This window comes from Giraffa tippelskirchi, chromosome Y, assembly GCF_054371585.1.
Source record: "Giraffa tippelskirchi isolate mGirTip1 chromosome Y, T2T-mGirTip1v1.2.pri, whole genome shotgun sequence".
NCBI lineage: Eukaryota > Metazoa > Chordata > Mammalia > Artiodactyla > Giraffidae > Giraffa > Giraffa tippelskirchi.
The window spans coordinates 11087767-11110527 of record NC_137290.1 but is presented as its reverse complement, the minus strand read 5'-3'; the positions used below and the strand labels follow the sequence as shown (position 1 = coordinate 11110527).

At 51.5% G+C, this 22761-nt stretch overlaps 1 protein-coding gene across 1 annotated transcript; it reads right to left on the bottom strand.

Annotated features, from left to right (window-relative positions):
- Positions 1-2414: 2414 nt before the first annotated feature.
- Positions 2415-21979, bottom strand: LOC145537697 (uncharacterized). Its single transcript, XM_081568545.1, has 5 exons — positions 21918-21979; positions 12667-13191; positions 10876-11036; positions 8387-8476; positions 2415-3427 (listed from the first exon to the last, which is right to left on the bottom strand). Exons 1-5 carry the CDS (start codon positions 21977-21979, stop codon positions 3378-3380), a joined length of 888 nt encoding a protein of 295 aa, XP_081424671.1. The 3' UTR covers positions 2415-3377.
- Positions 21980-22761: the final 782 nt, after the last annotated feature.

The following is a 22761-nucleotide window of genomic DNA, read 5'->3' as shown; positions in this document are numbered from 1 at the left end:
GTTAATAGCATGTGTATTGGACTCAAACACAAAATATCTTTTACAGTGTGCCTCAGGGTCACGGTAGTTCAAGAGTTTCCCTCCTTTTTCTAACCATTCTCACACCCTCAGCCATATTGATTTCAGTTTGGCCTCCAATCATTTTGGGGCCAGTCACCTTTTTTGGCCAGGGTGTGTGGCAGGTATTTTGGAATCCTGGGCCATCAGGCCTGTGTCGCAGCTGCCCCTCTTTTGCCCAAAAGCATCCCAGACGGTGCCTACGGATGAGTGTGGCTGTGTCAACATGCCCTCATTTACACAAACAGGCTCTGGGCTGGATGGTCATAGTCTGCCCACCTCTGACCTGGAGAATTTTCTGTACCAGCCCCTGCAGTACATAAAACCAAGCTGCTCTCTGGCAAAAGGACAGTTTGTGAAGAAAAGTGAACAGATAAAATGCTTTAAAGAAAGAACTATTTTATGAACATTTGAATCCTATGAATTGAAAGAATGTAATACACAAACAGGCACATAGTGCGGAATTTGGCAGAAAATTTAAAATGGTAGTGTTTTTAAAAAGCTCCTCTGAGCCGTGTGTTTCTCTCCAATAAATTGGGGATCATATTAGCTCGTATTTCACAGGGCTCTGGTGACAGGTCCATGAGAGCATCTCCGTAAAGTGCTCAGCACCATGTGGGACAGGCAGAAGCTCTCAGGACATATTACCATTTATCTATCATCAGCAGTCGCCGACTGGTTAATCTGGCCCAGGCAGAGGAGGTGTCCTGTGGGCAGGGCACTGGCCACCGTGAGACTCAAAGTGCCCAGAGGGCCCTGCGTGGACCCAAGAGTCCCCAAGATCCACCGATGAGATGCTCCATGAGACTGTGCTCCTTCAGGCTCTCCCAGCAGCAAGCCCACAGCCTCACTTTCTGGGGCTACAGTGTGGGATCATTCTGATAATCTAAGAGACCTACAGGGTTTCCCTGGTGGCTCGTTGGTGAAGAAACTGTCTGCAGTGCAGGAGACGCAGGAGTCACGGGTTCCATCCCTGGATCAGGAAGATCCCTGGGGAAGGAAATGGCAACCCACTCCAGTATTCTTGCCTGGAAAATTCCATAGACAGAGGAGCCTGGCGGGCTACAGTCCATGGGGTCGCAAAGAGTTGGACACGGCTGAGCGCTCAGCACAGCACAAGCGGTCTAAGCCAATCCTGACACAGATCCTTTAGTGACCACGGAAATGCTCTGTATCTGCGGCGTCCAGTGCGGTAGCCACTGGCCACGTGGGGCCGCTGAAATGTCCTGGATTCCTTTACACTGAAGGATCCGCAGGAAGCTATTGTGCTGGAGGCAAGAAAACTAAACCTGGATCCCTCTCCAATGCAATTCTGTGGTCACTGAAATGTCTGTGCCATGGTTGGTTTCCTGGGCACTTTCCTTCTGTCAGGTGTGGTGCTGAGCACTGGACATGGACGAGCTCAAGTAACCCTCACCCGAGTCCTATGAAATAGGAACTAAAATGACACCCAATTTGTAGGAAATTACCCAGGCTCATGAAAGCTGTTTTTAAAGGTGGTTGTTTCAAATTTTGCACATGTATCAAGAATATATTATTATTTTCATATTACACTTCACAGGATTAAAGTTTTCATACACTATGTTTTTTTACAAAAAGCATATCTGTTCACATTTCTGCCAAAACTGCACTTTTTACTTAGAAAAGCACTACAGTCTTTAATGCAGATGTCCATGCAACATAACCAACATGAACCTTGCAATGACGGGTGCATGTGATCGCGTGGACCCCTTTTGCAAAAATTCCTTATAAACAGATCTCCTACCGACCTGTTTGGAGCGGTTCCTCACCACTCTCTGAGAGGCTGTCAACTGGGCTATAAATCCCCCAGATAAAATGGGAACTCACAACGCACATGTTGTGCGTTTTCACCTCAGTGAACACCTTCTATGGATTTTGTGGTGGTGGTTGTTAACTGGCACTATTGTGGCTACACATACGTGCTACACACAATATTCCAAGTATTTCTGCAGCATCTGAAGAGGTAAATGAAGGGAGTGTTGGAAGGTCTAGGTGTCGAAAGAGGCTTTTTGACTCACAATTGTGTGACCGTCTGGGAATCTCCCCCCATGCACCTCTGTGAGGTGGATACCAGGAAGGTTAAGGGCATAGACTCTGGAGGCAGCCTGCTCCAGAGGGTTTGAAAGTTGGCTTGACTCCTTCAGATCTGTGTGACCTGAAGCAAGTGACGTGGACTCTCTGTTCTCTTATCTCAGAAAGAGGGAGAATAATAGAATGCAACTAAGGGAATCAAAATGTGTAAAGACATCAGCTCAGTGCCTGCCACATGGACGGTGCTCTAAATATTCTAAATATCTGTGTAAAACGGGAGGAGATCCTAGTCAGTGGGAGAGAGATACAGAACTAAAGAATAACTTTATTCACTCCTGGATTCAGCACAGCCTGGTGGCTGGGGATAAATCATAACAGATCAACATAAACATGAAACATAACAGATCTCGTCAGTGGTGGAAACCGTAGCCATTCTCCTTTGCTATAAAAGGGCTTCCCTGATGGCTCAGTGGGTAAAGAATCTGCCTGCAATGCAGGAGACACAAGAGATGCACGTCCAATCCCTGGGTCGGGAAGATCCCCTGGAGAAGGGGATGGCAGCCCACTCTACTATTGTTGCCTGGAAAAACCCATGGACAGAGGAGCCTGGTGGGCTACAGTCCACGGGGTCGCGGAGTTGCACTAAGTACAGACACAACTTTCCTCTAGTGATGGCAGCTATTAGGTGACACAGGATTGCCGAGCTAGGGACTACACTTCCCAGCATCCGTTACAACTGCATGTCGCCATGTGACCCGCTCTGGCCAACGAGAGGTGAGGAACAGTGATCTGGGCTTCTTGTAGGAGTCGCCCTTTGAAGGACTGAAGCATGTCTTCCCCTCTTCTCATCCCCCTACTTTCCCTGGAACCAGAAGCTGGACTGAGTGTAGGGGGTGAGCCCCCTCCAGACACGTGGCACAGAGCACCAAGGTCAAAGGACCCTGGCTGCCCAACTCCACAGAGCTGCACCGCCCCAGCCCTGGGAGTTTCACACACAGACCACAGCCTTGGGAGAGACAGCAAGTTGGGTTCATTGAAGCCGCCATATTGGGGGTTTCACATGACAGTAGCCCAGCATGCATGATACGGGGGCATGCGGGTGGCCTGGAGCGGGAGGCCGGGGGGACCTCAGGTTTCAGGAGATGTAGAGGACGTTGAGACCGCACAGGGGACACTCCCAGGCCTGGATCTCCTGATACTTTGCACGAGGCTTCGAAGGGGAGGTGTACTTCGAGCCAGCTCTCGAACTTCCAGGAGAAGGTTGCGAGTCAAACCCGGAGTCGCTCGAATCCATGTAGAAGGTGAAGCAAAAACCCAGCTGGAAGGAAAGAAAGACCACAGAGAGGAGAGAGAAGAACTTTAGTGCCCAGGGGGAGAGGGCTCCCCCCCTTAGTTTGAGGAGCTGAGCATAGACTTCAGGGGCGACCCACCTGGGGTTGAATTCCTTCTTCGCCCAGTACAGCTGGGGATCCTGAGGCAGATAACCTGACCCTCCCTGGCCTCAGTTTGCATTTCTGTATAATGGACTATAAGTAACCGATCCCTCACAGAGGTGCATAAGGACTGAACAAAGTAATCCAAAAATGGATCATTAAATGTAACAAAGTTTGCCGCTTTGTGAGAGCTGGAAAGCCGTCAGCTGTGACAATGTTTGCTTTGCTGATTTTCTTAAAACCACCTGCTTTCCTAAGAAATTAAACACTTCTTCCCAACAGAAAGCTTCACCCACAGTGCTGGCAGTATTGAAGCTGTAGTAATTTCTGGGAGGACTACTATTTCCATCCCGCGGTTTTTGAGCATTTAGGACGCTTCAGCCTGAATGACATGTCAGGTCCCATTTAATCCTCACGAGGTGGCCTCTGATCTTATTTCTCCATCCTGCAGATGAGGAAATAGGGCTAGGGAGGCCCTGGTAAGCGTTCCCACTCTGACATTTGATCAGACGTATAGGTTGGGAGCATGCGGCACTCAGGATTAGAAGTGAGTACATAACCTTCTTGATTCTCCAGACAAGGATACGGGAGCGGGTTGCCATGCCCTCCTCCAGGGGATCCTCCCAACCCAGGGATCAAACCTGTGTCTCCTGTACTGGCAGATGGGTTCTTTACCACTGGCACCACCTGGGAAGCCCATTTTTCCAGGTAAGCGTGGCACAGATGTGAACTCATTTCATTGTCCTAGTAATCCCATGTGGGGTTCCTACTGCCCTGTTTCACAAATGAGGAAACTGAGCCACAGAGGAGTTCAGGAACTGGTCCCAGGTCCCACAGCTGGTAGTGGCTGAAGCTGGGTTTGAACCCAGCGCTGAGACCCTGGAGTTGGGGCCCTTAGCCTCAGAGGGCTGGGATGCCAGCTGGGAGGCTTGGGGTGGGCAGGACAGCGTTCCCTCCACACGGTGCCCTCACCTCTGCAGAACCGTCCTTCTCCTGTTCCCAGGTTATCAGCCCTTCCCACTTGGGACATTTGGGGTCCAGATCCTTCTTGCGATGGGTAGGGCAGGGGTGTCCTGAGCATTGCAGAAATGCTAAGCAGCATTCCTGGCCACTGGATGCCATTAGCACGACCCCTTCAATTGTCACAAACAAAAATGTTTCCAGACATTGAAGGCGTCCCCTGAGGGGCAAACCGCCTCTGGAGGAGAATCACCACCTCATCCCTTCCTTGTGTTCTCCAGGTTTGGGGAAAGGGAGGGATCGCCTTCCCATTGCATTCCCATGGTCAGCTGACTTGGCCTGTGGCCATTAGTGTCCTGCATCACCTCAGTTCATGACTGGTTCTGTGGAGGACACAGGTGAGCAAGGGCCTGGAAGGCACAGTCAGAATTCTCTCTGCTTCTAGGTTATTTAGTGCATCTACAAGTGTCTCTCCAATGAGTCCCTATTAGAAAGGAGAAAGTCAGATATTATTCAGCAAAGAACGGGGACAAGCATCTTGGCCCAATGGCTCAAAATTCACATCACCAGTGATGGCGCACAGACCTCATGTGCATCAAAATGTGATGTTCTGAGAAGGACACGGCATCACTTAGGTGGTGCTCCAGAGATCAGAGCTTATCCGGAATCTCATTCATAGGGAGATCGCCAAAAATACAACCAATAATCCACAATATGAGATGGGGGTGACTTTGGACTTCAAAATGCCTTCATAAAAGGCAAACAAGGCTTAGGAGACTGTCTAGCGTAAACAAAACTACAGATACGTTACTAAGTACAACCCCCGCATACACAACTAGACCTAGTGTTGGAGGGAAAAGAATGCCAAAGGGACAGTATGGAGCATACTATTAATATCAAAACCGATACAGGGATAAGGTGAAGTGTGTGTCAGGGCTGAATGCAGGAAGGTGACCACAGCCCCACCCTGAAATAACAGAATATTGCATTTCTCAGGCGATACACACTTAGGTATATTATGTGTAGATATACTGCAATAAATATACATATATATTACATTTTGTTAAAGAAAATACACAAACAGAGAAAATGTTAGCAATTGGCGAATTTGGGTGATCTTTAACCGTCTGTGACTCTCACGTTCTTTTCCAATGTGATTTCTAAGGAGTCCTTCCCAGGAGTGCTACAGGCACTAATAGGAAAGACATTCTCGCAGGCATGTGACACAGGGCCTCCCCTCACCCCTCCTCACGGCTGCCCCTGGTTCTCACCAGGGTCCCTCCAGGCTCCCTTCTGGCCTGTTAAGAAGCCCAGAGACAGAGCAGATGCCTCGTTGGCCAAGGGTGAGTCACGTGCCCAGCCCAGGTACAATCACAGGGAACCTTGGCACCGCCGGCTCTGATTGGTCGGGGCGGACCTGGAGCTGGTCTGAGGATGGGATCAGATCCATCCAAAGAGCATGGAGACACGTGGTCTCCCCGGAAAAGTCAAAGTGGTTAGTAGGAAAAAGAAGAATGGTACCCAGGTAGACAAGGCCATACTTGCCTCCACAGGAGGGACCGTTCCCTAATTCATTCCTTCATTTAATCAGCCCGTGTGTATACAGAGCCTGACACCGGTTACACCTGATCTAGACAGGGGATGTGTCACTGAACAACACGGGGGTTCCTGCTGGCATCCTCCCCCTGAACTACTCTCCTAAGGGAGACAGATTAGGAGCAAATAGATACACAGTGTAATCTCAAGTAGCAGTAATAGTGCTGAAGAAACTCAGCAAGGCAAGGCATCGGGGAGGCAGTGTCAAGGGCGGCTTCATGAAGGAGGTGACACAGGAGCAGAGGTTGGAATCAGCAAAGAGAAGGAGGCAGGAAAGAGGGCAGCACCCTCAAGGAAAACCATCCCCTCCACAGGAAGGGGTCCCATCTGGGACGGCGGAGGGGCACAGGGCACCCAGGCACCCAAGGGTCTCTGCTGGGCGGAGAGGCTGGCCGATAAGCCTGACCTCTCAGGCCCAGGGTTCTCTGGGCAAAGGAGAAAACAACTAGACCCACCATGCCACACGTCGGCGCCCGTTTGGCTGACACTCTTGCGTTCTTTCCGGTGGGCCCCCTTTGCCGACCGGTAGTGCTCTCAAAAGGCAGGGCTGAGCGAGGAAGAAAGAGGCATGAGGCTATCTCGCCCACTGAGGCTTGAGAAACTCGATAATAATAAGATGCTCATCAGGAAACCAGTGAAGACGGCTAATACCTGTGGAGTACCTGTTATGTGTCAGGTGTGCTTTTAAGTGTTTTGCAGGCATTAGCTTGTTTGGCTGTTCATAATAACTCTCTGAGATGGGCACTATATTCCTCCAACTTAGCAATAAGGAAACAGAGAGCTTAGGACCCTTGTGGGAGTTTGCACAGTAGTGCCTGCAGAGATGCATGAAGTTGCATCCTGAAGGTCCCCAGGGAACAGACAGGGCTTGTCAGTGAGTGGAGAGGCTAGAGTTAGACAACAGGAGCTCTGGAGATAGTGACGCCCTGGGGCGCCCGTGCCCAGGAGGAAGGCACAGCTGATACACAGGTGCCAGTGGGGCACGTCTCTCCAGAAAACACTAGAGTTTCCTCGAAGAAGACAGACATGTCAATTTGGAGTCAGAGTTCCTGCTATTTCAAAGCTGCGCACAAATCCGTCTATTTCCTTACACACGCCTCCACTCCTGGCCTCTCTCTGGAGGAGCATCCAGGCCACCTGTGCAAACGTCCCCTCGGACACTGCCATCTCCCTTTCTAAACATATTGTCCTGGATCCACTCCCCTGTGTAATGTGACCCAAGTAGAGTCCTGTTTCTACTTGCATATACTGTCATCATCAAACACTGGGAATAACCCAAATGGCCACCTGCACGAACCTGGTTAAGCTTCCCTGATGGCTCAGTGGTAAAGAATCTGCCTGCCAGTGCAGGAGACACAGGAGTCCTGGGTTCAATCCCTGGATCCAGGAAGATCCCTGGGAGAAGGAAATGGGAACCCACCCCAGTATTCTTGCCTGGAGGATTCCATGGACAGAGGACCTTGGCAGGGTTACAGTCTGAAGGGTAGCAAAGAGTCAGACATGACCGAAGCAACTGAGCACACACACATAGCACAGAGAGACTATGGAATCCCAGGCAGCTGGAACACAAACCAGGCATCCTGAGGGGGAGAGTCCTCGAGATGGACAGGGGACACAGTGCTTAAGGTCAAAGACCCCCAGGCCAGATGGCCAGGGTTCCGATCCCACTGTGAGCTGATGATTCACACTTGTCACCCTTCAGATTTCCCATCTGAAAAGGCGGTAATTCCTGTCCCTCCCTCACTGTGAAGCATGTGTGACTGGATGTGTGGAAAGACTTGGGACTGTGACTGGAAGATTCTCAGTGTCAGATCAGAACTAAATGAAACAAGACCCAGTATGAATGAAAGTGGCATGTGTAGTATGCACCCGTATATCAGATATAAATACACAGTAACAGATACATACACATCCTTGTCTCCATGAGTGAGCATAGAACATTCTAGAAAGCTGGACAAGGAGCTAGAAAGTAGCTATGTCTGGGGAAGGAACTACAAAGCTGAGCGACGGAGAGGCATGCCTGTTGTTTTGTGTGATGGTTATAGGCTCTGAGAGATTTGATAAAATACGTGGGGAAAGACATGGTGGATTGCGGCAATATCTGGCGTACCATCATCACGTCAGCTACAATGACTGGGTGTCCCCAGCGCCCCCCCTCCTTAAGAGGAGCCAGTGGGAGATACTTGGGGTTGGGGCCAGTCTTCAGGGTCATCCCTTCCCCATCAGCCTTTCCCTGAGGCCCTCCCCACTCCTGCCTGCCCACAGTTTCCGCCCCACGTGTGTCTCACCTCGTCTCTGTGGAGGCCTGGTCTGCACCTCCTCCCTTTCCTGGCCCCTGCTGGTGTTCAGAGGCAGCATGGTGACTCCACTGCTGCTCCCTGTGAACAGGAGAGACAGCAGTCAGTGCCTGGGTGGCAGAGCCAGGGGGCCCGGGTGTGAACCCAGAGGTCGGGTGCACTCAGACAGCTCCATCCCCTCCGCATGTCTCCAGGTCCCCAACATCCAAGGAACCAAGGGGACGTGTTGACAATGCCTCCCTCCTGGTTCCGTCCAAAGCCCAGCATGTGATCTGGGGAGACCGGTTGTCATGGAGCCTGGCAAGGACAGGGGCAGGGCTCGTGGTACCTGGGACTTACCCCCTCTAAAACTAGAAAACCTGTGACATAAAGTGCTGGGGACAGGAAGCTGCAGCTTGGCTAAGTGGGAATCAAAAGGGCCTCAGGAGTCTGGCATACAGCAGGCACTCAGTAATTGCACTCCTGGGGCATTCCCAGGGCTGTCTTTCAGCTCCTTCCCAGGGCTACCAGGCAGTCTGACCGAGGGGTTCAGACAGGCCCTCCCCTCCCTGTCCTCGGGGCCATCCAGGTCCACATCAGGACTGTGGTCAATGGGAGGGGCTGAGCCCCAGACCCCTCAGCACAGCCCGGGGGAGGGGCCGGCCCTGCAGGGAGGCTTCTCTGCACAGGCTCAGTGTGGGGTCATCACCTCCGGCCAGCATTGCCCTGGGCAGGACTTGGGCCAGCGTGTCTGGGGGTGAGAACTGGGGGGATTCCAGCCTGCCAGTCACTAGCTGAGAGAGCTCAAGGTTTACCAACAGCACAAGAAAGCACAGCACACTGAGATTTGAGTTTCAGACACACAGATCGTTTTTTAGAATAACTATCTCCAAACACTGCATGGGTCGTGTCCTACATAACATAAAAATTCATTTTGTGTTTATTCTGCTAAACTGTGTTTCAGTATTGGCATGTCCCATGGACTACTTTCCATGTACTTGTACTAAAAGGTAATTCATTCTTCAACTGAAATTTCAATTTAAGTATTTACCATGTGTTTTACCTGGGATGCCCCAGTTTGGGGGTATTTAACCTCTTGTGCTGTCAGCTTTCCCATCCACAAAATGAGCAGAATGATGAAACGTGAGGATTACATAGAATTAAATGCATGTCAAGTGTTGAGAACACAGTCTGACCCAGACTCAGGCAGTCCCGTGTCGGATCCAACTCTATCGCTGTTGGTGGCGGGGGTGGGTCAGGAGGCCTCCCCCCCACCGTCTCCTACGCACCTTCCCTGGATCACTGTCTCTAACCCTGGGACCCTCCAGCCTGACCTCTGACCTCTGATCTCTCCCTCATCAGTCCAGGGCCTCGTTCTGGGCCAGGTTGTCTGGGGGAGAGAAACCCTGCGGGAGGGAAAAGGCCCCTGGGTCACCAAGCAGCTGAGGCACAGGGACAAGGTGCTGGTCAGTAGGGCATGTGGGCTTCAGAACTGGGGCAGCCCTCCAGGACCCTCAGAGCTGGGACAACCCCCCAGGAACGGGGAGACCCCCTCGGGTCCTCTCACGCACTCTGGCTCTCCATGACGTGCTCCAAGCATCTGGGGCACCAGGTGCACCGAGAAGTTTATTGGAAAGAACCGAGAGCCGCAGGCAGACACACTGCCCTGCAGCCCCAGAGGGGAAGACATAAGAGCTGTGTGCCCACCGTCCCCTCCGGCTGAGCCTGGCCCCCCAGCCCCGGCGCCTCCCCCGGAGGCCGCCCCTCTGACACAAGCTGCCCTGTGCCCACCGTCCCCGCCCACTGACCCCGGCCCACCCGGGCCTGGCCCCTCCCCCAGAGGCTGCCCCTCAGAGAAGCACCCTGACCCCCAAAACCAGACACGACCCCCCAAAGTCCCTGGAGGTCGCCAAGCCCATTTCCGACGGCTGTAGTTAGCAGCACATCATCACAGCCATCCTCCGAGGACCTCCATATGCCTCCAGAAGTTTCTCTGTCCCTATTTGTCCCAACAGGCTCCCCCCAGAGACAATTTCTCAGTCTTCTCTTTGGTCAGGGCTGTGCCTGGACCCGTGATTCCCACCTGACCTCTCCTGTGTCCTGCACAAAGTCCCGCCTCCTCCCCCAAACTAACATGTCCACAGGTCTGTCCCTTGCGCTCCCTAAAACCTGGGGACCAGGACCCAGCTCCCCCTCCGCTGTCCTGCGGGTGGTCACCGCCATCCCCTCTTGCAGATACCCCAGCCTCCTCTGACCACTGCAGTCGTGGCTCCTCCTGGTGACCCCAGAAACACTCAGACTTGGGAGGGGCCGGGAGGCTCAGAAGGTGAGATGGCCCTCAGGGAGGCCTGGTTCCTCAAGGGGTGCCACCGCCCTCCCCATTGGGTCTCAGTGGCCCCCAGGTCGCGCCCCTGCACCCCACTCCCCAGGAGGCCCCCGCACATCCTCCCCGGGTGCCCCTACCCCATGCTCCCCGCGGAGACCCCGCAGCACCATCCTGCCTGAACATGAAAGTTGGAGACCCTTCAGGACCGTGGCCAAGGAACTGATCTCGAGACTATCATTGCGACCTGGGTCTTCCACCCTGGGCGTAGGCGGGATGGGGCCCCAGTGCCTTTGCTTGACGCCCGGACAGGGCTGGCTCTGGGGATGCCCGCGGAGCCTGTGGACAAACGCGAGAGAATGAATGCGGCTGGGTTGCCCAGTCACACAAGGCCCCCGTCCCCGCCCCAACCCCCAGATATTAAGTCAAGAGGTTAACAGGGTCTCTGACAACCGCACGGGCGTCAGAATGTTCACCGCAATTCCGTTATTCGTGGGGAGGGTCCCGGGCCTCTTCCTCCAGGAAGACCCCCAGCCTGCCAGCATCACTGTCCCTCCTATGAGCTGTCCCTACTGGACCTCAGCGCCTGGCCCCTCGCCCAGCGCCCCTCCCCCACTGTGGGGCCAGGCCTTCCTGGGAAAGGCACAGAGGCTCAAGCTTCAGAGACCCAGGGGTGGGGGTCCTGAAGGATTACACACACACAGTGACTCCCTCCCGCGAGCTGACCCCCTGCTCTGGACTCACAGGGGGACACTCTCAACAACTCCCAGCCACACCCCTGGCCCCAGAGTCCCACGTGTGCAAATAAAGACACACTTTGCACTTGTAGATCCTGAAACACACGCAAATGGGCAGTAACACATCGTGAGGTTGAGGAACGCTCAGGCACGCATGCGTGCATACACACACACACACACAGACGTGCAGATACACAAAGCTTCAAATACTGGGTACTTCCAGGCACACACACTCAGGACACACATATTTGCACAATTCAATCTGAAAGGACACTCTATGGGACACCCAGACCACCTCTGTCTGACACCCCAGGCTCAACCCCCAGTCTCACCTGGGGAGCCATCCCACAGAGGCTTCCCCTCTCAGACCACCCCCACCCCTACCCGCAGGTTCACTCGCCTTTACACTCTATCCAGATGGTGTTTTTAAACATCAGAATCACTGCTTTGGACTTACAGGCTTGGTAAACAGTGAAACCTACTAGGAAATCAAATCACACAGATAAGCAGAGAGAAACCCTGGCGTGTCTCTCTCAGACACCCTCGGAGACACCCAGCCGTGCACACGGACACACACATACCCACACCCACACCGCAGTCACAGACATTCCTGGAAAATCAGAGTCACCCCTTCAGCTCGCGGGCCTTTTGGAAACGCTAAGACCCGCTCACAGATCCACACACACAAACGTTCAGGTTTAGGTTCCTGGAGCTTGAAAGAGCAGACAATCCGGGCAGATACACACACAGACACACGCATGTACGGACTTGCAGAAACACCTATTTTCAAACAGACACTTTGGACACGGGGACATAAAGACACAGACGCCTTGGCAGACACGTTTGCAAAGCCGGAATCGGCCTCCAGACACAGGATCGCCTAGGGCTGGACTCGGGGGCCGACGCCCAGTCTCCCCCAGAGGTCGCCCCCCTCAGATGCGCGTCCCCGGCGCGCTCCAGGCACCCGCCGGCCGCAGGCGCGGGCGCGGAGACACACGAGGCTCCATAACGCTCCGGCAAGCACGCTTCTCGCCAGCTTGCTCTGGTGCCCCCGAAAGGCTCCGGAGGGGTTGCACGCCCCGCCCCACTCCCCCAGACCCCCGTCTAGGCTCCCCCGAGTCAGCCTCCTGAGCTGCCTCCGGCCGTTCCGGAAGGAGGCCCCGGCCCTGCCGCCTCCCCAGAGCGCCTCGTCCCCCAAGGGAGCCGCGCGGCCCGCAGACCCGCGCTCCTACCTCCTGGCGTCTTCGGGCCGGGCGCCTGCTCCTCCTGCACCTGCCCAGGGAGGAGGCCCAGCCAGGCCTTCACCCACAAGGCCCAGTCCTCCTCGCTGCCCTCCAGCCTGCTCTCTTCCCGGCGGCCCGAGGAGCCCTCGGACCACGAATCGCCCGCCTCGCGCCTCAGAAGGGTCTGAGGACTGCGGCCGCCCTCGGGGAGCCGCGGGCTCCTCGGGGGCCTCCTCGGCGCGCGCGCCCGCGCCCCGCCGCCGGAACGCACCCGCACCTCCTGGCGGGCCGCCTCCGCCCTCCCCGCGGCGACCCCGCAGCGCCAGCCCGCGGCCCGCCGCCCGCCGCCCTTCGCCCGCCGCCCCGCACTGCACACTCGCCCGGACGGCGCAGACCCTTCGGAGCCCCGGCAGCGACTCGGCTCTGGGCTGCCCAGAGGAACAGAGTCGGGGCGGGCCGGCCCCGGGCCGCTTCCTGGCGTCCCGCGGGGGCGGTGAGGGCGGTGGGTTCCCGGAAAACCCTCCTGGGGACACCCTGGACAAAAGCACGGAAGGAGCGGCTCCAGACCAACGACCCCGCCCGGGCCCACAGGGACTCAGATCAGGTGGGTATAACAGTGCCCAAAACAGACAGCAAGTGCTAGTGCTGGCTGTGGTTTTATTACCAGGGTTGGAGGGTTGGAAATGTTGCTTTCATACCTGCTCTGTGAGCCCAGCGTCCCTGGAATATTGTCTCCCTGGCGTGGGGTCCACCTGGGCCCCCCGCCCCCAGCGCCCCTTCCCCTCCCCGACCTCGACCCAGCCTGGGCCCAGGTCTTCCAGTAGGCAGGTGGGGTTGACAGGGAAGAACCAAGAACCCTGTTATACTGCCGGGCCCAGGTCTTCCAGGAGGCAGGTGGGGTTGACAGGGAAGAACCAAGAACCGTGTTATACTGCCGAGCCGCGGAGACCCAAGGGTCTGGATGCCTGGGGGTCGGGGGGGTGGCACTGATGTCTGGGACCTGGGGGCCTGCCCTGTGCCTACTTCAGATACACAGTGACCCCCAAGGCACACCCACACACTCACTGCTGCTCACAGTGGCCTACTCTCAAACCCCCAAGATGTATTTCTCCTCCATGGACCAGAATCTCCTCCCCTCTTTTTTGATATGCAGATAATTAGAATGAGGAAGTTATCTTGGGTATTGACCATGCAGTAGGCACCAACCCAGTGTCTTTACACATGTCGATCCCCTTAATGCTCACGACCACGTGGCCAATTCTGTTATTCTGTCTCTTTCTGAGATAAGAGAACAGAGGCACAGAGTTCCTGTCGCTTGCTTCAGGTCACACAGATCATAAGGAGCCAAGCCAGGATTCAAATCCAAGGAGGCTGACTCTAGAGACTGTGCCAACAGGACTTAGCAGTTAAACAACAACAACAAGCCTCTGTATCAGACTCCTTTGGTGGCAAGCAACAGAAACCCTGATTCAGGGCCTTTGCACTGGCTGTTTCCTCCCCCTGCAGCGCCCTTCCCCCAGGGTTTTTCTGTTGTTGATTCAATCAGCATCTTTTCCAGTTCTTCCTTGCATGCAGGTATTGTTGACTTCACCGCTTATGAGATATTTATGACAGTTCTTTGGTGCTGGCTGACTTTAAGATTATCACCAGTTTCCAGCCCTCTGTTACTTAGGAAAGCACCCACTCATTTCTGAGAAGTCAAATGATCACCCATGAGCTTCAGCACTTCAGCAATTTAGAAGACTATAGAGCGAGTTTTCTCTTTAAGATAATACATGCATTTCACAAGAATCCCAAGTGGTAACAAGGTGTATTCATTAAAACAAACAAACAAAAAGCCTCTCTCTCTCTACCTTCTACTTTTGAAGTTTTAATTTTGTGGATATTTATAATCTATTCATCTTGAGAAATTTCTTTCAAAAGTTTTGCCTTCAAAAACCAGATTCCAGGGGTACAAGCACATATCCTTCCGACTGATTAAAGGAAAAGCAGGAGAGTCGGTGAGGTGGTGAAACCCCTGGAACTCTTGTGCATTGTTATGGAAGTGTGAATTGGTGCTGCTCTTTAGAAGAGAAAACTGGTGGTTGGCATAACTGCACATATGCACGTCCAACCCCAACAACCCCATTCTTGGGTATATTCCCAGTAGAAATGCGTATTAAGCTAACAGAGGGTGTGTACGAAGATGTTTCACGACACCTCTCACACTGTTGGTGGGAATATAAACTGCTGCCGTCACTCTAGAGAACAGTGTGGAGGTTCCTTACAAACTAAAAATAAAGCTATCGTATGAGCCAGCAATCCCACTCCCAGGCATGTACCTGAAGAAAACTCTACTAGGAAAAGACCCATGCATCCCTATGTTCAGAGCAGCACTGTTTACAACAGCCAAGACATGGAAGAAACCTCAGGGTCCATCAGCAGACGAACGGATGAAGAAGATGTGGTACATATACACAACGGAGTATCACTAAGCCATCAAAAAGAATGAAATTATGCCATTTGCAGCAACATGGATAGACCTCGAGATTATCATACCGAGAGAAGTCAGGCAGAGAAAGACAAATACCTTATAATATAACATATAGATGGAATCTCATAAAAATGAACTTAGAAAAAACAGAAACAGACTTGCAGACATAGAAAACACATACTTACTGAAAGGGAAAGGGGTTGGGGAAGGGATAAATTAGGCCTTTGGGATTAGCAGATACAAACTGCTATATACAAAAATACATAAGGTCCTGCTGCATAGTCCAGGGAGCTCTATCTGATATCCTGTAATGAAAACCAATCTGAACATTCATATTTCTATCCGAATCACTTTGCTGTGCACCAGAAACTAATACAACATTGTCGTAAATCCACTATACTTCTATAAAACAAAACCAAAAATTAACTCATATATATACACGTGCTGTCGCTTCGGTATCACTAAGCCATCAAAAAGAATGAAATTATGCCATTTGCAGCAACATGGATAGACCTAGAGATTATCATACCGAGTGAAGACAGGCAGAGAAAGACAAATATCTTATGAGATAACTTATAGATGGAAATTCATACAAATGGATTTAGGAAACAGAAACAGACTCGCAGACATAGGAAACACACTTATACTTACTGAAAGGGAAAGGGATTGGGGAAGGGATAAATTAGGCCTTTGGGATTAGCAGATACAAACTGCTATATACAAAAATACATAAGGTCCTGCTGCATAGCCCAGGGAGCTCTATCTAGTATCCTGTAATGAAAACCAATCTGAAAAATCCTACATACTTCTATCTGAATCACTTTGCTCTGCCCCAAAAACTAATACAACACCGTAAATCCACTATACTTCTATAAAACAAAAACAGAAATGAACTCATTATATATATATATATATGTGCTGTTGCTTCGGCAGTGTCTGCTCTTTGTGACCCTATGGACTGCAGCTTGCCAGTATATATAGGCTTCCCTCATGTCTCAGACAACAAAGAATCTGCCTGCAAATCTATAGGTTAACTCATGTATATATCCGTTCAGTTGAGTCTAGTCACTCAGGCATGTCCAGCTCTTCGCAACCCCACAGACTGTAGCATGCCAGGCCTCCCAGTCCACCACCAACTCCCAGGGTTGACTCAAAGTCACGTCCATCCAGTTGATGATGCCATCCAACCATCTCATCCTCTGTCATCCCATTCTCCTCACACTTTCAATCTTTCCCAGCATCAGGGTCTTTTCAAATGAGTCAGTTATTCACATCATGTGGCCAAAGTATTGGAGTTTCAGCTTCAGCATCAGTGTTTCCAATGAATCATACACACACACACACACATATATATATATATGTAAACCTTACATATATACCTGCACATGTATAAAGAATGTTCCTAACAGGTCCATTCGTAATAGTCCCAAAGTGCCAGCTACCCAAATGCCCACAGAATTTCTCAGCTTTTGTGCTGGGAATCCATTTGTTTAAGGTCTGATGAGAGTCCATCCTTAAGGGTAAGGACCAGCCTCCACACACAGGCCAGGCGGGGTGTGTTTCGGCAAGTGTGTGCCCAATCCAAAAGAGTGTCATTTGCCACCATCTTGGGGGTTTTGTGAGTAGGCCATTGTGAGCAGCAGTGTGTGGGTGTTTGGGAGAGGGGTGACCGCGTGCCTGGGGGTCACTGTGCATTTGGTGATTCTGCAGTGTGGGACCCCAGCCCCCGGCCCTTCCTATCCCCACCCCCAGGCATCCAGGCCCTTGTGTCTCCGAAGCTTGGCAGTATAACATGGTTTTCCCCTGTCAACCCCACTTCTGGCCTCCTGGAAGACCTGGGCCCGGGCAGGGACAAGGTAGGGGAGGGGAGGGATGAGGGTGGGGGCCCAGGGGGAACCCCCCGCCAGGGAGACAGTGATGCCAGGACGTTAGGCTCACAGAGTGGGTGTGAGGCCAGAATTTCCAGTCCTCCAACCCTGATAACAACAAACTTGTTTCAGGCAGTTTTAACCGCTCGATCTGAGAAACCGTGTGGAGTGGGGGTGTTCGGGGGTTGTGAGCCGCTCCTTCCCCGCTTTTGTCCTTGTGGTCCCCAGGCACCTTTTAGGAAAAAGGTCCCTTTTCCTAAAAGGTGCCCTTTTCCTAAATAATTGAAGCAGATGTACAATGCGTATCAGTTCAGTTCAGTTCAGTCGCTCAGTCGTGTCCGACTCTTTGCGACCCCATGAATTGCAGCACGCCAGGCCTCCCTGTCCATCACCAACTCCCAGAGTCCACCCAAACCCATGTCCATCGAGTCGGTGCAATGCATGTAAGGGAGGCCAAAAAGATGCTATTTTAGTGAGTTCGAGTTTGCTCAAACTTATGTCCACTGAGTCGGTGATGCCATCCAACCATCTCATCCTCTGCTGTCCCCTTCTCCTCCCGCCCTCAATCTTTCCCAGCATCAGGGTCTTTTCCAGTGAGTCAGTTCTTCCCATCAGGTGTCCAAAGTATTGGAGCATCAGCTTCAGCATCAGTCCTTCCCATGAATATTCAGGGTTGATTTCCTTTAGCATAGACTGGTTTTGTCTCCTTGTGTTCAGGGGACTCTCAGGAGTCGTCTTCAGCACCATGTATGAGACCTCGGCAAACTGTTTAACCTCTGTGCCTCAGTTTTTCTATCTGTGAAAGGGGGAATGATAAAATGGGTCCTGCCTCCTGGGGTGGTTCGGAGAATTAAGTGTGTCATGTGCAAAGAACTCACTCGGGTTGGTATCTGGCTTTCAAGAACCAATATTTATCTTTTAAACATTTTTTAAAATGTGGACCATTTTTTAAATTTTTTATTGAATTTGTTTTACAATATAAGTTCTCTTTTATTGGTTTTTTTTTTTTTTTTGGAACAACGCATGTGGGATTTTATCTCCCCGAACAGTGATTGAACCTGCACCCCTGCATTGGAAGGGGCAGTCTTAAGAAACGATATTTAAATCCTCGTTATCATTCTGCTGATGTAGTATCAGGTTAACCCATGCATGAGCCGGAATGGCTTCCCTAGATCTCAATATGTGAAAACTTCTTTATTTCCAAAAGCCACAAGGAAAATGTCAGGCCTGTGACGCTGAGTTTCTGGATCCCTCCCCTGTCCTGGGGCTACCCATGTGGCCCAGTGGTAAAGCATCTGCCTGCCAGTGCAGGAGATATAAGTTTGATCGCTGGGTCAGGAAGAATCCTGGAGGAGGAAATGGCAACCCACTCCAGTATTCTCGCCTGGAGAATCCCCTGGACAGGGGAGCCTGGTGGCTACAGCCCTCGAGGTCTCAAAAAGTCAGAGGCCTCTCAGCATGCCCACACACACACACAAAAAGGAAACCGAAATCAGCCATCCTCTGTAACATAGGCAGGACTGAATTAAAGATTAGTATGGCTAGGCTCCTAAAAAACAAACAAAAAGAAACAGACAGACAAAACCACACATGCGTGATTTGTCGTCCCTGGAAGTCTGAAAATCTAATATCTGCAGAGTCTGGGCAAAGACATCCAGCGAATTATTAGTGAATTAGTGAATCCAGCCAACTGATAGAACAGGGAGTGATGGGGGCCCTGGAGAAACGGAATCTGTTGCAATGAGGCGGCCTCTCCAAGCTCCTGCCAACTGGTGTTGGTGGACCAAGCACTGCCAGATTCTCTGATACTTTTCAAGAGAACCCAAATTCCAGGTTGTTATTTAAACTTCTTGACTTGGCAGTTAACTCAACTATCAAGGGCTTCTCAGGTGGTGGTAAAGAACCTGCCAAGGGCTTCTCAGGTGGTGGTAAAGAACCTGCCCGCCAATGCGGGAAGACAAAAGAGACTCGGGTCCATTCCCTGGGTTGGGAAGATCCTAACCAACCAGAGGGAAGAAGAAAAGGAAATGGCACTGTGCATGTCAAATACCCACCTCCAAGGCTCAATCCTAGCCCAGCCACGTACCAGCTGTGTGATGTTAGGCAAGTTGCTTAACCTCTCTGTGCTTTGGTTTCTTTATCTGCAACATGTAGGAATAACAATGTCCCCTCACCCACCATAGAATTGTCATCCTGCTGCTGCTGCTAAGGCGCTCAGTCATGTCCAACTCATGGACCTCAGCTTACCAGGATCCCCCGTCCCTGGGATTCTCCATGCAAGAACACTGGAGTGGGTTGCCGTTCCCTTCTCCAATGCATGAAATTGAAAAGTGAAAGTGAAGTCGCTCAGTCCTGCCCGACTCTTAGAGAGCCTGTGGACTGCAGCCCGCCAGGCTCCTCCGTCCATGAGATTTTCCAGGCAAGAGTACTGGAGTGGGGTGCCATCGCCTTCTCTGAGAATCATGAGGATTAAGTAAAGTTAGTACAGGTGTAACTGTGAGAATTGTGCCTGGTATGTAAAACCCTGTGTCTCTACTGCTTTCTCCAAATGGGTGAGTCTGTGTTTCTCAGAACTGTGTGGGACGGGCTCTTCATGGATATAAATAACAATGCTGCAAACATCATGATTGGGGACTTCCCTGGGGGTCCAGTTGTGAAGAATCCGCCTGCCAATGCCGGGGGCCCAGGTTCAATCCCTGGTCTGGGAAGATTCCACAAGCTGCAGGGCAGCTGAGCCCGTGCGCCAGCCGCGACTGCTGAGCCCGTGTGCTCTAACTACTGAAGCCTGTGGACTCTGGAGCCTGTGCTATGCAACAGAGAAGCCGCCGCCATGAGAATGCCACACATCGCAACCCCAGGATAGCCCCCGTTCGCTGCAGCTCGAGAAGGCCCTTGTGCAGTAACGAAGACCCCGTGCAGCCAAAAGCAAACACATAACTTAAAAAGCATCACAATCTGAAGCAGTGGAGAGGAGCAGACACCCTGGGTTTGAGCCATCGGCCAACGCGACACGTCAGCTCAGCTGCTGAGTGGCATGGAAGCATCGCTTCGGGGGTAGGATGAGATTTTAGCAACTGCCTCTCCATGAGCACTGCCCGCAGTATTTCCATCCTGCCGTCTCACAGCTCTGGCTGACATGACTCCACTCACGGGGATCTCACGTAGAACAGTGCTTATTCAGGCAAGGATGGCCATGCTCCCCTAAAAGGTATCTATGGCACCATCTGGGGACACTTTTGGGTAGAGACAGGGGATATTGGTCAACCTCCTGCAGTGCACAGGACCACCCCCCAGCAAAGACGGATCCAGCTCCCATGCAACAGAAGCACCAAGCTGGCCGCTTTGACCCCTCAGTCTGGAATCCCTGATGCTGCATCAGCAGAGTGACAACGAGGATTTAAATATCCTTTCCTAAGAATTCCCCTTCCCATGTGGGGGGTGCAGGTTCAAGGCCTGGTCAGGGAGATAAAATCCCACATGCCTTGTGACCAAAAAAACCCATAAAACAGAACCAATATTGTAAAAAAAAAAAAAAAAAAAAAAAAACCTCAATAAAAATGGTCCACATTTAGAAAATCTTTAAAAAAATAAATAAACATTGCTTCCTGAGAGCCAGATACCAGCCTGAGTGAGTGCTTTTCCATATGAGACACTTAATTCTCCCAACCACCCCAGGAGGCAGGACCCATTTTTTCATTCCCCCTTTCACAGATAGAGAAATGAGGCACAGAGGTTAAACAATTTGCCGAGGTCTCATACACGGTGCTGAAGACGACTCCTGAGAGTCCCCTGAACAGCAAGGAGACCAAACCAGTCCCTCCTAAAGGAAATCAATCCTGAATAGTCATTGGAAGGACTGACGCTGAAGCTGACGCTCCAATACTTTGGTCACGTGATGCGAAGTACTGACTCACTGGAAAAAGACCCTGATGCTGGGGAAGATTGAGGGCAGGAGGAGAAGCGGAAAACAGAGGATGAGATGGTTGCATGGCATCACTGACTCAATGGACATGAGTCTGAGCAAACTCGAACTAACTAAAATAGCATCTTTTTGGTCTCCCTTATATGCATTGTACATCTACTTCAATTATTCAGGAAAAGGGCACCTTGACCAGAAATAATGTCCATGTTAAAAATAAAGATTAAGGACCCTCCTTCTGGGTCACCATGTTTGTTCTTCTTTGATAGGAAGACTCCCTTCCCAGGTGCCAGGTCCACACTGACTCGATATGTATGTGCTGGTCTCTCTTTTAACACTGAAGAAATATAACCCCCCTGACTGGTTTAATGTTTTTGTTCTGTTGTTTTTCAGTGGCTGAGTTATGTCTGACTCACTGTGACATCATGGACCGCAGCACACTAGGATTCCCTGTCCGCCATCTTCCCGAGTTTGCCCAAACTCACGTCCATCGAGTTGGTGATGCCATCCAACCATCTCTTCCTCTGTCGCCCCCTTCTCCTCCCGCCTTCCATCATTCCCAGCATCAGGGTCTTTTCCAGAGAGTCGGTTGTTCACATCAGGTGGCCAAAGTATTGGAGATTCTGCTTCAGTCCTTCCAATGAATACTGAGGGTTGATTTCCTTTAGGATTGACTAGTTTGATCTTCTTGCGGTCCAAGGGACTCTCACGAGTCTTCTCCAGCAACACAGTTCAAAAGTTATCAATTCCTCAGCACTCAACCTTCTGGCAGCCTTTGTTCTGACAATATATAAAACTGTGCTGAAAACTTGGAGCAGCTTGTCAGAATAATCTGGGAAGATGACTTTCAGGTTGGCCATGTTCGCCTTATAGAAATCAACACTTTTTTCTGTCGTAAGTAAACACAACTCTTCTCTCTTCTTATTATAGGCTCATATTATTTTCATTGGTGCTGCTTGGCATACACAGCAGGATATCCGAAAAGCCCACCTGAGTTCACCTGGAGTCTACTTTGGACCAGTGCTCGGTACCAAGCTCGGGGCCCTTGAGCCCCTTCGGCATCACAGCGCCCTCAGGTGACTCTGTGAGTTTTCCCTTGTATCTGTCGCTCAGTTGTTAAGTCGTGTCCGCCTCTTTGCGACCCCATGGACTGCAGCACGCCAGGCTTCCCTGTCCTTCACTATCTCCCAGAGTTTGCTCAATCTCATGTCTGTTCAGTCGATGATGACATTCAACCCCCTCCTGTGCAGTCACCTCCTTCTCCTCCTGCAACATCTGGATCTCCTTATATTAAGTGATGGTCCACTGAAGAGAGAGATGGTCCTTTTTTCTAGGCAAAGGACCTAGGCGGAAGTTCCAGGTAGGAAGGCCTGGAATTTTGGTGTGAACCGGGTTGGCGTTTTTTTTTTTTTTTTTTAATGTGGCTTAAAACAGGAAATCTAATTTTTGATTTGCATTCTGTAATAGAATGAAACTAAAAGAAAGCAGGAGACAGTGCTACCCAGTGAGGCGCCACCCTCTGGAGCACCAGCTGGCTTCTACAATTGGTAGGGAGAACTAAGATCCCGTAGGTCATGTGGTATGGCCAATCCTGCCCCACCCCACAAGAAAAACCAAAGCCCAAGTAAACAAACGACGAAGCCTATGGTCAACTGATCCAAACCAGTCTTCTGTCTGAAAGGCTGAAGTGGGCCAGGTATCATGCCAGTGGGTCCTGTACTTCTTCCCTCTTTCAGGGTCCCCCCTGGAGGAGACCTGAGAATCAGATGGCCTGGTCCCAGCACTGGAACCAGAGTGAGAGGAGATTCAAAACTGAGGCTGGGGGCGGGGTATCGGGGTGGTAT